General features: G+C 40.4%; 1 protein-coding gene across 3 annotated transcripts in view; it reads right to left on the bottom strand.

The window, feature by feature from the left end:
• Positions 1-15,054, bottom strand: part of LOC146002875 (lachesin-like) — a 606,899-nt gene that overhangs the window by 178,064 nt on the left and 413,781 nt on the right. For all 3 annotated transcript variants that reach the window (XM_083140902.1, XM_083140903.1, XM_083140904.1), the window contains exon 2: positions 7,569-7,666. In XM_083140902.1, coding sequence (XP_082997028.1) covers positions 7,569-7,666 — 98 coding nt within the window. The remainder of the gene's footprint in view (positions 1-7,568; positions 7,667-15,054) is intronic.

Genomic DNA, 15,054 nt, shown 5'->3' with positions numbered 1-15,054 from the left:
GTTGCAGAACTAAAATCATAAAATTTTAAAATCTTCTGATTTTCGTTAAAAGCTGAGGCTGTAAAGGAGCACTCAGCACAAATAAGGACAAAACAAACAAAATTATACTGGCCAAGAGGGCCAGTCGCCAGAGCCTCGTTAGTCTGCAGTCCAGGGTGTACTACGTGGGAGTGAGGTTGACTATTGGGTGCACTACGTGGACGGAGCACACCTTACACCCCTGTTTAAAGATGAATTACCTGAATTGAAAATTTATATTCACTGTGGATAATAGACAAAACTACTCCCAAAATAGCAGAATATCGGTGTGGAATAGATGCCTACTACAGAAACTGCAAGTTTCGCCAAGTTAGTCTTCGCTATTTAGGTTCCAAACCTTAATACTGTTTGTTGCCCTTCAAAAAGTATTCATTCAGTTTGAAGTTATGTTGCTGCAACTCCCTTCAAATAATTAACATAATTACTCTGGCTGAAATGAATGTGTAAATCATTTGAAACTCATTTACCAAAGGCTGGTATGGACTCCTGCCCCTCTCTTCCGGACGTCCATGCAAATATGTGCAAGATAAATTTTGTCGACTAGGTGACATAAATGCGTTTAAGAGGTTGACTCGCCACCGAAGATTCCGGGTTCAAATCCCAGCCTAAACTCTGTCTCGGTAGTAGGCTATACGTAGTGAGGCCGCACATAATGGTAGAGAAAGCGAGTAGTGCAAGGATCGAGGGTCTTGGTTCGGGGACCCCTTAGCGCTCCGTGGTGCTGCTACAGTCGGTCTCTGGCGAGAAGTCGCCGACCCCTAGGAAAAGAGAAGCCAATGCTGCCCGATGCCAGGACCCGAAACTGAAGCGCCGATGCCCGGAGAAGCAGACTAGATGTCTCCCAACGGACTTGACCAGACAGCGACTTCTCCTCCTTTTACACAGACGTCTTGCTAATCTTCGATCCGGCTAACTTTTCGGCCTGTTAATCAAAATTAATCTTTTTGTCCAAAATTACGGTTGTCAGTCGGAATGTGTAGGTCCTACTAACATATAAAAATTCCTGATGGCCTTCGGGCTGAACTTGTACCTTTTCCTAAAATCCCGACCTCATCCTCTCCCCTAGGATTGAACCAATAGGGTGTGCGAAGTTCCTCCCCCTTCTAACGTGGGGGGTCCTAGCACACTAGAATCTAGATGAAACTCATGCTCATTCAAGATGCGGCCGAGGTTTTTCCCAACTTGCTGGGTTTTTACTCGGGAGTTTCCCTTCGCTCTCTTGTAGTCTTTTCAAATCTTTCTAATTTCGACACTTGGTAAAAGCCTTCTATATCTAAACTATAAACCAGGAAGCATGATATCAGAAATTCCTGTAGGTAGTTCATTACTAGAGCATGCCTGAATGAAATGGAGGCTTCCCCTAGGGAGAAATCCGGCTCGACTGGATTTATTCCGAGGGGAAGATCACGCCTAGGCAAAAGACCGAACATGGGACTATAATGTGCTTGGGGAGTGCATTAATGTCTCAGGCGAGGTCTGCCTCTTTTGGCGTGGTTGACTCAGGTCGGGCGCCACTCACCCCCGCGAGCTCCTTTGGGGGCGTTTTTTTTCTTTATTTCTTTCTTTGTGCAGAGGAAAGCAGTGCGATGTGCTGCAAACAGCTGGTAGCTGCACTTATTTCCTTTCTCACGCGTTCATTGGTCAAGCCCTCCGAAGTCAGTACTTGCGCAGAGACGTGCTTTCGTTCGCTTGCTCCACAGAATACCAGAACAGAGTTTACCTTCGCGTACGCCCTTGGCCCAATCTAATTACAGTTTGCGCTCATTCACCTAAAGGGGACGTGCACGTTTTCGTGTAGCTGCAATGGTCTCGATAAAACATGCATCTTCTGATTGGAATCTAAAGCAAAGAAACAGGAAGAAAAGAACTCTGAACTTGCAAGAGCAAAACGAGAGCATGGAACATCTAAACAAGGATGTCACGACACACGAGCAGTTGTTAGGCCGAGTGGAAATAATCAGCTCTGTGGTTAGGAATCACGCGAAAAATCAATTGACACAGATCTGGTTACAAGAGCCAAGTGTTCGATTGCAAAGGGTAAGCTTTGATTTTAATCTCTCGGATGCTGCATACTGTTTTTGTGACACTGAAGTGAACTCAACTTTACGCAGGTTTGCAAAGGTTATAATGAAGCAGTCCTCAATTGGGTTCATAACTATGTTAAGGGAACAGGATATTGTTGGTGTTTTTATATTATGTTCAGTCACGTATTGAGTTAGTAATACTAATTCTTACAATGATCGATACACCTCCTCTGAGTTATACTCTATCCCAGCTATCTGTAGAGCAGGCGAACGAGAACACGTTTCTGCGCAAGTAATGACGCGAGACGGCTCCACCAACGAAAAGTGAGAAGAACGGGATTGCTTAATGGGGGAGGAGGGGAGCGAATGGCGTTAGCCGCTTTCATTGCTTCGCTCTCTCGATTTCGATCCTCCTTCTCTGTCGCAAAGCGCGGCCTTGCTCCACAGTTAGCTGGGATTGGGTATAGTAACACAAAATCTGACAGTGATCGATACAGGACCTATGAGTTAGTAACACTAATTCTGACAATGGTCGAAATAGGCCCTATGAGTTAGTCCCATTAATTCTGACAGTGATCGATACATGTTCTATGAATTAGTAACTCTAATTCTTACAATGTTCGAAATAGGCTCTATGAGTTATATCATTAATTCTGACAGTGATCGATACAGGTTCTTTGAGTTAGTAACATTAATTCTGACAATGTTCGAAATAGGCTCTATGAGTTAGTATCATTAATTCCGACAGTGATCGATACAGGTTCTATGAGTTAGTAACACTAATTCTGACAATGGTCGAAATAGGCCCTATGAGTTAGTAACATTAATTCTGACAGTGATCGACACAGGTTCTATGAGTTAGTAACACTATTTCTGAAAAAGGTTGAAATAGGATCTATGAGTTAGTATCATTAATTCTGACAGTGATCGATACAGGTTCTATGAGTTAGTAACATTAATTCTGACAGTGTTTGATACAGATTCTATAAGTTAGTAACACTAATTCTGACAATGGTCAAAATAGGCCCTATGAGTTAGTAACATTAATTCTGACAGTGATCGATACAGGTTCTATGAGTTAGTAACACTAATTCTGACAATGGTCGAAATAGGCCCTATGAGTTAGTATCATTAATTCTGACAGTGATCGATACATGTTCTATGAGTTAGTAACTCTAATTCTGACAATGTTCGAAATAGGCCCTATGAGTTACTAACATTAATTCTGACAGTGATCGATACAGGTTCTATGAGTTTGTAACACTAATTCTGACAATGGTCGAAATAGGCCCTATGAGTAGGCTTAATTCAGGAAATGCATGTTACTTCTCTCTTCATAAACTTTTGTCTTCTCGTTTAATATCTAAGAAACTAAAAGTTAAAATATACAAAACAGTAATTTTGCCTGTAGTATTATATGGATGTGAAACTTGGTCCCTTACATTGAAAGAGGAACATAAATTGAGAGTATTTGAAAATAAGATCCTTAGGAAAATCTTTGGCCCTAAAAGGGATGAGGAGACAGGTGAGTGGTGAAGGTTACATAATTTAGAACTACATAATTTGTATTCATGTCCAGATATTATTAGAATAATTAAATCAAGAAGACTTAGGTGGGCAGGCCATGTGGCACAAATGGGAGAGGAAAGAGGAGTTCACAGGATTCTTGTTGGGAAACCTGATGGTAAGAGACGTGTAGGAAGGCCAAGACGAAGATGGAGGGACAACGTTGAGATGGACCTAAGGGAAATCGGTAGAGATGGAAAAGAGTATATAGAACTTGCTCAAGATAGGGAAAGATGGAAGGCTTGTGTTGCTGCAGCCATGAACCTTCGGGTTTAAGAAGGCTAGGGAGTTAGTTAGTTAGTTACTTAGGCCCTATGAGTTAGTGACATTAATTCTGACAATGATCGATACAGGTTATATGAGTTAGTAACACTAATTCTGACAATGCTCGAAATAGGCCCTATGAGTTAGTAACATTCATTCTGACAGTGATCGATACAAGTCTTACTGAGTTAATAATAGACATTTTGAGATTGGTTGATGAAAGGTCGGGAAGAGGATAAGTGAAAAGAAATAGAAGGAAATCAAGTTGTGACTGACTGTAATATATTTTGAGATAGGTGAAGGATTTAAGGATAGGGGGAGAAGAGCACCAGCTAAAAGAAACCGATAGAGGCAAGTTTTGACAGACTGTAAAAGAGATTTTGACATTGATTCCGAACAGAACGAGAATGGGACAAGTGAAAAAACACGGAAGGAGGGCAAGTTGTGTCTGTGAGATTGATTCAAGATAGGATGTGAAGGAAACAAGCGGAAAGACACGGAAGAAGGGGAATGTGCGACTAGCTGTAATCGAGATTTTGGGATTGGTTCAGGATGGGACGAGAATAGGACCAGCGAAGAAACACGAAGGAAGCAACTTGTGGCTGTCTGTAACAGAAATTTTTGGATATGTACTGGATCGGAGGAGAAGGGGACAATTGACAAGACATGACAGGAGGGTAACTTGTGACTGTGAGATTGGTTCAGGATAGGATGAGAGGGGAGAAGCTAAAAGAAACCGATAGAGGACAAGTTGTGACTGGCTGTAATAGAGATTTTGGGATTGGGTCAGGATAGTGCGAGACTGTGAGAAGCAGAAAGACACAGAAGGAGGGCGAGTTGAGACGGACTGTAATGTTGACTGTAGTAGAGATGACGGGAAGACAAGTGAAGAGGCAAATGGAGGCTCGCGCTGTGAAATTTGACCCGCCATATAGATGTTGGAGCCCAGACCTCTATTCCGAGACAGCATAAAAGGTGACGATCCTAAATACTGCAACGTAAATCCTTAACGGTGCATAGGACGGACCTTTAAAATTGATCCTGATTGCGGACGTTCCTGCGCAAAGTGCCGACTAGCCGAGGCCGTTTTGCTGTCACTGATGAACAGAGCATTCGACAATTTTAAGTCCTGCGCGTCACACCGAGTCATGAACCCCTTTGCTTTATGACACTCGTAAAGCATCTATGAAAGGCAAAAGAGGCCCTTGAAGTGCCGCTCTGTTTTATTGCCGCACACGCACACATATATCCGTGTTCCTGCGTATATTGGCGCGGTGCTACTCAAGTCTGCGAGAATCTTCATTCTGTACGTCTATGGGAGGCCTTTGGGGTGCATAATGGTGCAGATAAGTCCCACACTTTAGCATTTATGGCTGTATAAATGAAGTAGCGTGCCGTGTTAGGAGCGAGAAGGTGTTTTAATTGGGAGCACGATCAATTAGCTTAATTGGAAGTGATATCGGGGGCTGCACGTAAGGCGGGGGGGAGGCACCCTGGGTGACCTCCCGACGACCTTGGTAAAAACGTGCCGGCTGCGAGTGATGGTGGTAGGGGAGTTCTTGTGAGTAATTGACCTCGCTTTACACGCACTTATTCACTGACGCGGTGGTGTTGTCGGTCGGTTTCTCGCATTCGCTGCGATAAGGAATGCCATCTGCATTAATTACACGTATCAACATGTTGTCTATAAATAGACCGTTGCATGTTTTGGGAAGTCAATGAATTTAACTTTCTAAGTTTTGCCGCGTACTGGGGGTACCAGTTTCTTGCCCTGCAGTAAGATTTAGGAGGATTCGGGTAATGGTGTATTGGTTTCACAAAAGTACAAAGGTAAACACTCAATAGAGATACTCGCCTAACTACAGCACTTGTCCCTACCGAATTCGGTTGCAACTGCTCTTCAAGTGTATGGACTTGCCTATACTCTGTCTCGAGAATCTATGGATCAAGGTCACGCATGAAGGAGAGGAAGCGAGTGGACGGAGCAAAGCAGTAAGCGCTGCTTCAAACGGCTGATAGCAGCAGTCTTGTTGCCCCTCTATGCACTCACTTTCCCTCTCACGCGTTCTATGGTCGAGACCTCTCGAGTCCTACTTCCGCAGAGGACTTGTTTACGTTCGCTTCCTTCACAGATTCCCGGATGTAGGGAAATCCATGCTCTTGTAGTATAACTCCCATGCGTTTTGTTTGTGTCTTGTTGAACATGTTATGTAAGCGTGATTATGGTTTTAGTGGTGTTTTGTCTTAATACGCGTATTAATCGCAGTCTAGCCTCGGCTTCTTTGAACGGGTAATTCACTCGGGCTACAGCGGCAACGTCGGTTGGTTTCTGCTAGAAGTGCCAACGATCGGAAAGCGCGTTAAACGTGGCAGGTTGTATCAAACGCGGTTTACAGTCAGTCACAACTTTTCCTCCATCGGTTTGCTTGTCCCCTTCTCCTCCTATCATGAACCTATCCCAAAGCCTCTATTGCTCAGTCACAACTTCCACTCCATCCAAGCCTTTTCACTTGTCCTATTCTCGTCCTATGCTTAACCTATCCCAAAATCTCTATTACAGCCAATCACAACTTGTCCTGCCTGCATCGTTTCGCTCGTCCCCTTCTCGTTACATTCCGAAAATCAACATTACAATCAAACACAAATTGTCCATCACCATAAAACAGTGTGTCGTTGGGGAAACGAAACCTTCAGGCCTAGTATCAGTGTAAGTCTACCATCATCAAACTCAGACCTCAATTTTCTTACTACCCATATCTTTATGGCCGTAAGATGTCTTGAGACACGCACACAAGAAATCGATTGACCAAAAATATACCTCCCTGACGCAAGACGAAATGATGAAAACAATAGTTTAAGGAAGAAGTAGAATATGCTGAATATACCAGAATGGCTAAATACATAAGGGGAATATCTTTAGTGCTAGATAAATTTAGATATGAAAGGAAGGAAATGGAGCAGAAAGCAGGTCAGTGTCATGGCCTGATTTCAATAAATATGAAGTTGAGAGAAACCATAACATAAGGAAGAGAAAAATGAAATCATGACGTATGCATGATTAGGGAAAAACTTGTTGAGAACTTCTCATTCTGTCCAGAATCTTGAAAAGAAACAACTTCATCAAACCTTTAGGTAAACTACTTAATGCAGGGTATCTATAAATTAGTTATACAAAAGTAACCGTTAATTGTGTAACAGAAATGGTTTATACATCAATGAATACAGCATACCTTCAAGTTTATTGTCGCATGTTGTTAGTTTCAGACGCCGCCACTGGAGGCGTGAGCGTTTGTTTATCTTAAACAAGTACCGACTTGGATTGGTCGTGGTGGAACGATTGCGTGGCCACCTCGTTCGCCTGATTCGACCCCATGGATTTCTCTATCTGGGGTTACATTAAAGAACGTGTGTTTGTTCCCCCAGCAACGTCGACGAGGTGGACAGGGAATCGTTCCACCACGACCAATACAAGTCGGTATTTGTGTAACATAAACAAACGCTCACGCCTCGAGTCGCGACGTCTGAAATTAACAACGTGCGACAGTAAACTTGAAGGTATGCTGTATTCATTGATGTATAAACCATTTCTGTTACACATACACTTTCTTCACAATTAACGGTTACTTTTGTAAAACTAATTTATAGAAACCCTGTACATAAATGGCTTGTACTCACCTTGTATGTTCCTAAATCTTCAACAACACAAGTTAACGTGGCTTCTCGTCCAACAGTCACCGTTACATTGCTAATAGGTTCAGCAAATTTTGGCACATCTGAAAGTAGAAATATAAAAACTATGTAAACAACCTTTGTCTAGAGCATGTGCTTGCTGATTGTAAGTGCTCTAGGAGAAGAGTTGACATGGAATACATTTTCAAAGCATTTTCTGTGGATTCATGTTTTTACCTGACGAATCTGCACTGTTGACAAGTTGTTTGCTCACTGCCTTTCATCCATGTTTATGTCGATACCATAATGAAAAAAAAAATTATGATGTACTCACTCACATGCGGACAAGTGCACGCAAAAAAGGCGCTAATCTTAAAAAGGTTCTTCTTGCAGATTTTCCTCGTCATTATCTCCAGCACTATCCTGCATGCATATAAACACCTAAGATGCTTGTCAATAGTGCAGAAATATCGAAAAGTAGAAAACAGGGAACAACAAAATGTATAATCAAAATTCAATCCATAATTTAATATAAATTTAATAGTGCATATGGTTTTCACATATAGAATCTCTATACAGGGTGTCATTTTAATGGCGCCCACGGACCACGGAAACGTATAGAGGACATCAAAATAAACAACTTTTCTCAGTAACATTTTTCTCGTTGGTGCGTCATTTCGGCGCTACAGTTGTTCAAAAAAGCCCGTTTTGCCGCCTGAATGCTGGCAACCACACACAACATTTGATTGCATTTGTGACGTCATATCCCGTCGTGAAGCGATGCGTTCCAGGGTTGCCAGGAACACACATACTCTGTGAGAAATGACATAGCTACAATCAGCCACATTATGTACCGTAACACAAAACGAGAAAACACGTTCTGTAACCTAACAGGAAGTAAACAAACGATACGAAAAATGGTAGAAAGAAAATAAAATTCAAGTGGAAGTGGTCATATCGAATTTTGTCTCAGCTTACATGTCAAATATTTTCAAATCTAGTTACCAAGTTGGCACCTACAATTTAGTCTATCCACTTCGTCCTTCTGATACTAGTTGTCTGTGACACACTGAACAGATGACAAAATAGAAATGAAAGAACTCAAAATTCCAAAGGTAAGCAACACATAATATAATGTATATTCAGAGCATTATGAGGCAAGTGGCAAAAATGATTGAAAATACAGGGATATAAGTAGTAGTAATACTACAAGCTCTAAGACGACTATGTGTTTATCTATGCACCGGATACACATGTAATAGTTTGCATCTGTGAACAGGGCAGTATATTCGGTACTGATTCATCATTAGAGTGTTACTGTGGTTGTACGTGTTTTAGTCGTAATGTAACAACGTGAACCTCGGATACTTCCGTTATCAGCACAAAAGTACCGCATGGCATCTGGACACAAACCTGTAGATATCAACCTTGCAACGAGATTTGCAAATATTTGACATGTAGTTGGGCGTAAACAGCCACGTGTAAGCTGTAAGTCCAATAAAATTTATAGTTCTTGATATTTTAGATGTAGACTGAGACAAAATCCGACATTGACATTTCATTTTGAATACATTTTTACCATTTCTCATATCGTTGGTTTCATTTCCCCTTCCCCTGAGATGACTGCTGATCTTCTGGCTGGTAGGCTATGATGTTCGGTCTGCTGGACGCGTTTCTCGCTTCGTTTTACAGCTAATAATGTGGTTGGTAGTTTGTCATTTTTCACAACATTTGTGTGTTCTTTGCAACCCTGCCGTGCGCTGTTTCGCCGGAGGATATGACGTCACAGGTACGATCAACTGTTGTGTTGGGTTGCCAGCATCCAGGCGGCAAAACGGTCTTTTTTGAACGGCTGTAGCGTTTAATCGACGCACCAACGAGAAAAATGTTACTGGGAAAAGTTGTTTGTTTTGATGTCCTCTATACGAATCTGTGGTCCGTGGGCGCCATTAAAATGACACCCTGTATATGTGAGTGTGTGTATCTCACCTCAATATTTAACCTAGAGGAACGAACTTACAACTTGTTTTAAGTTAACATGTTAAAACTCCCGTCTCTACTCTTGAAGTATGGCTTATGAGAAACATTGCAAGTCGTACGCGCCAGCAATTTATTAAAATTCTGGCCTGTGAATGAATCATATTCTCACATGAAATGAAATTTTCAACCAAGTGCTATTTTCTGAGAAAAAGTAGAGAAATTTACGGTTCGTTAAAGAAATGAAATGTTTTCATTCACAAGCAATTTAATTAACTAATTAATTAAAAGAACGGGATACATTGTACACAAAACCAAAAGTCTTTAATACCTTTGCTAAGCACAATCAAGAAAAGAAGTTTTCATTTTCTAATAAAGAAAACATTATGAACTCTTTTAAGTTATTTTTATCTCATTTTATGTTACTATGAACAGAACATTACATGCATATTGTAATATTATAAAATGATTTTTATGTAATACTTTTCAAAAAAGGTTTGTTCTTTCATTGAAGACGAGAAGAAGTTGTAAGAAAATAACCAACTTCTTAGCGCCCTCCATCTATTGCAATAATTTAGAACTATTCAGGATTTATCCAGATACTGGGAATAAACTTAAACAATATAATCCAATAAAAATATGCTAGTGAAAATATTTGTTTATTGAAGTTAAATGATCAGGCCTTCATCTCAAGCTAAGGTTGCGTGTGTTTTCAATTATGCGACGTCTGTTGCTCTACTCAATCTTCCCACACATCCATCATTGTTCAATATTCGTCTTTTATTTGTAAACTTACGGAGAAAGTAAGGCACATATCACGATCCTAAATTATCATTCATCTGCCATTGCTCACTGTCTCTTCCAGTTGTATATTTACAGGAGAAGCAGACATAGTATATAACACATTGGATTATCATTCGCTGAATAATTTTTACACACTGTCTCTCTAGAATCTGTGGAGCAATATCACACGTAACGGTAGTAAAGGGGAGAAAGCGAGGACGAGGAGTAAAGCAGTGCGAGATGCTGCAAACTTTTCGTAGCTGCAGCCGCGATGTCGCACTAACACGTTCATTGGTCGAGCCTCTAGACTAACTAGTTGCATAGACTTGTTTCCGTTCGCTTGCTCCACAGGCTCCTGGGACAGAGTAGATTGCAAGCTTCCAAAGAGCAAGTGCAAATGTATAGAAGAGCCACATGTTTAATCTTTCAAATAAGAAGTACTGAACCTCACTTATCAAACATTTGATTAGAGCGTCTCAACGTTAAAAGTCAGTATGGGTTAAATGGAGCGCGGCGTTGCCAGGTCAACAAATGGAGTCGCATCGAGTCGCTGTTAATCGCTAATGATTTCGACAAATTTACTTCCTTAATATCATGTAGGAAATCATCAAAATCTATGTACTTGATGCATTTTTTTTTAAAAAAAACTATAGTTACCTCAAGATTTGCATGTAAATGTCTATATATTGCGACGTAACTATTTACCATTTTACATTTGCATTATATGTGTAATACACGCAACTATTGTTACTTCTTTCGTTGAATATTGTAACCTTTACATAAAGAGAATTAAATAAATTCAAGAACAAACATTAAGATACATTTTTTTACGGAAAATAAAGCACACTGCACTTCCTACGAACCGGGGTACCTGCCTGAACTGAATTGTAACCTTGGTGGCGCCCAATGAATTTGATACGCGAGACAGTCCGCATAAACAAACTACGATTTCGGAATAAATACGGTGCTGTAGAGTAACAATGCATTCTAAAAATAACTTCAAACAATGGTCAACACTTTTCTCGCTTGGTCTGCATGTGTATTGCGACAAACCGAAAAGTTTCTCGCTAACCAACGCTTTCGTGTTACGGTCTGATGATTTATACAAAATATCCCATGTATATACATAGAACTCTCCTCGCAAGCAAATTAATTCACTCAGGCGAAGAATATCATACCTATAAACATCATAGATCCCGTAGAAGAAAAAACTGGCGAAGTTGTTCAAGCGGTTTGATATTTATGGCTTTTGAAGTATTTACTAGAAAAAAAATAAGCGTTTTGCAAAATTGCATAATTATGAAAAATTCAGATCACATGAATTCATGACAGGTTATATAATGCCGTCAGTAAATAGAGCATAATCAACTCTACAGGATAATTTCACTGTTTGAAATTTTTGACTGTTACATTTTGTAAATTTTGTAACATCTCGCAACGCAGCGGTGGTAGAGAAGGACAGAGCTATTGGCAAAACTCATGTATTAGTGAGAGATGGAAGTACTCCATTTACTTCCATACTGACTTTTAAGGTTGAGACACACTTTATAACCCTGGTATAAATTAGAAATGTCGGGGAACATTTTATTTCACTCTATAGAAGACCTGGGTTCTACAAAAGATCTCTGGAACAGTAATCATTCTTCTGAAGCTATCGGATTAAAATGCGCCTTAAAGGTGGGCGTTTTTCACCAGGGCTCATAGCATCTAAAACCCAAGGAGAGAGGCTTACTTTAATAATCATTAGAAGCAATCCATAATAAAGTTTTCCCTTGCTTCGGAATGCAAGGAGCTGGATAAAGAATGGTTACGCTGAGAAATACTTGGAGCTAGTTGGGAACCAATAACACTCCGCCGTTTTTCCACGCTGATGGGTGATGTATGCACACTATTATCTTGCCTCTCAAAAAAGAGGTTCGGGCTCCTTAAAAATAGGAACTCTAATTATGGGGAGGGGTTTTATTGAAATTTGTGTTTCCTGAGCGTCTATGGTCAGGAATCGCTAATGTCGACAGCTGAGTGTGATCATTTTCTAAAAAAGAGAAAACTTTTCAGGGGAGGAAGCGAACTCAATTTTATGTATATTTCAGAGAACGGGGGGGTGAAGTGGACTCAACGGAAATAAAGGGAAATCGGTAAGCTTAATTAAACGGCGAAACGAGTGATCAAATATGTTTATATATTATAGTGTTTTTATTCGGTTCCTCCGTTAAAAGCAGGAATGTAATCACAGTCTTGTTATTGGATTGATGCATAAGTTCATAGCGTTCTTTTTAACCGTGACAAAAGTGTTTTTATTAGATACTAATTTGAGATGAACAAAGGACATAAATTAATCAGTAATATATTTTCCTTCATTGTCTGCGACTGTCTACCAATGCTGGGGTAGTTTTTCAATTCAACACCTGAAGAAATCAGCTGATTCGGGGTCAAAAGCGTCGTCAAGTCAAGTTTGAAGAGCATTTTCGTCACCAAAGGAGCTTCCTTGAAGATTGATGGATTGAGAGCTGAAAAGGTAGCAATCCGAGGGCGCAAGATCGGGGAAGTAAGGAGGATGCGGAATAACTACTCATGGATAGCAGCTTCTGTCATGTTAGCGGAGTATGGGTGTGCATCATCGTGTCGCAGCACTTGATGCTGTCTTCCTGACCTACTCGCTGATTTGGTTGTTTTCATTTAAAGCGTGCGGTATCCTGAACCTTGCCCATGGAATACAAATGTCGCACGATGTTTGAATGGTCACAGTTCATCACATTTGCTAATTCTCGAGTCGACTGATGTGGATCCTCGTGGATTAAAGCGTTTAAATGGTCTTCAATAAAGCCCGATGGTCTTCCTGAACGTGGAGAAACGCTTAAGTCAAAAATGCCCTCTTTGTAATGACAAAACCATTATCTTACCCTGCTTTTCTCCCAGTTGCCATTTTCGAGCCGCCTCCACTGCCTTTGGCCCTATGTTCTACTCAGACAGAAGAACATGTCGGAAATGTTTTTTGCCCACAAACAACACCGCCTTTCTTCAATTCTGAAAAATTCAATGCGTATTCAAAAGCACAACAGTTCAACTCATATTGATGAACATTGAGCGATAAACAAACTCTTAACACCGGCAGTGTTGCCCAGTAGCGTAACTATAAATTGACAAGTTTAAAAACAAGACGCTGCAAATAGCTGTTGCGCAGCTCACACAATATTTCCCCACTCCATTCTCCGCGGCGACGTTGGTTCGCAGTGTTGCAACCTGGAGGGAGCGGAATGGTCTGAGGATTTTCAACGAAATTTGTATTCGATTTTTCCTGGACTGTTTTGTACCTGTCGGAATACAGAAATTCAGCTCATTTCAATGCTTTAAAAAAGAACACAGGCAAGCGTGTTATCAGATTGCCTTCTCGTAGTGATTGTTGTACGATAAACAAGAGAAACCCCACCCCCACTTGGCTTAAAAAAAAAGAAAACAGGCCACTGATCGATGTCGCACTCAGAAAATGAAGTCATTCGCCCAGAAGAGTCTCTTCGTTATAAACCTTAACGCGCGTGCGTAATACTACAGTTTACGATCCGTGCACCGCACACATTTTCAAAGACCGGATTAAATCAAATGAACCACTCATAAACTAATATAATACGTATGAGCCGGTGCCGTCAATGTAAAATCGTTTATCATATTTGTTTTAGCTTAATTTTGCTGAGTTGGCACCACTGGTACTCTCAAGGCCAGATCAGTACGTGGAACAGTGGTGGGGAGGATGATGTAATATGAAGTGCTCCGCAGCGATCTGCGCATATTGGGACTTAACTTGTCAGGTTATAACACGCTCTGCACCCCCGCAACTTTCATTTGTGATCCCCTTCCCCCCCTTTTTTTAAAAAAAGCTTCTCTTTTAATATATTAATTCACACCTACGTTTATATTAAACATATACAAATATGAAAATGCATGAATGTAATTTGAATCGATGTTAAAACTTTTACAAAAGGTTAAGACAAGAGACATACTGTGGAAAAGTATATATTATAATTACATATGACAATACACTGTTCCAACAAAAATTACGATATTGTTAAATGCTCGTTACCAGTCCTCTGCGTTTTTTGATGGAAGCAAATTATTTTGCTAATTTGGTCAAGTCCAGTTTTTGAGCCCGATCGCTTTCGATACTAAACAGCACCAGTCGACTGAATCTCACTTTTGGCATTGTGCTCTTCAAGTAATTTTTGATTAATTTAGATACGAAAACGACCTCTTAGTCGATAAAGACGTCACAGGCAGGGTGAAATACAGCATATACTAGTAAAGCCATTCATACATAGGGAATGCTACTAGCCACAATTTTGTTTTCTATCAACAGGAATTTTGTAACTTCGCTGATGTTCGATATGTTTTCATTTTTATTATTATTTCAGTTTTGACACTACATTCCGAAAACAATGTCTGTGCAAGATACATTTTCTTCATATTTCTCCCAGAAAAGAGCAGATTCCAAACATGTCTGTCGGTGTGTTCCGTTAGGGCAGTGGGGCTTAAAAAGGTGAAGCTTTCTTTGATTTGTTTCATACTCTGATATCTATTGATTACTTGATTTGCTGCAATTTCTAAGACACGGTACAAAAGCGTATTTTCTTGCCTGTCGTCTACCCTTCAGTGACGTAATCGATGACTTGAACTATTAAGCTAATGAAGATTTTCCTCTAATCTGGTAAATCACTTTCTACTTTTCTAAATATTAACATTT

Source organism: Lepisma saccharinum, chromosome 19 (assembly GCF_977018435.1).
Source record: "Lepisma saccharinum chromosome 19, izLepSacc3.1, whole genome shotgun sequence".
NCBI lineage: Eukaryota > Metazoa > Arthropoda > Insecta > Zygentoma > Lepismatidae > Lepisma > Lepisma saccharinum.
This window is presented reverse-complemented; position numbering and strand designations above follow the sequence as displayed.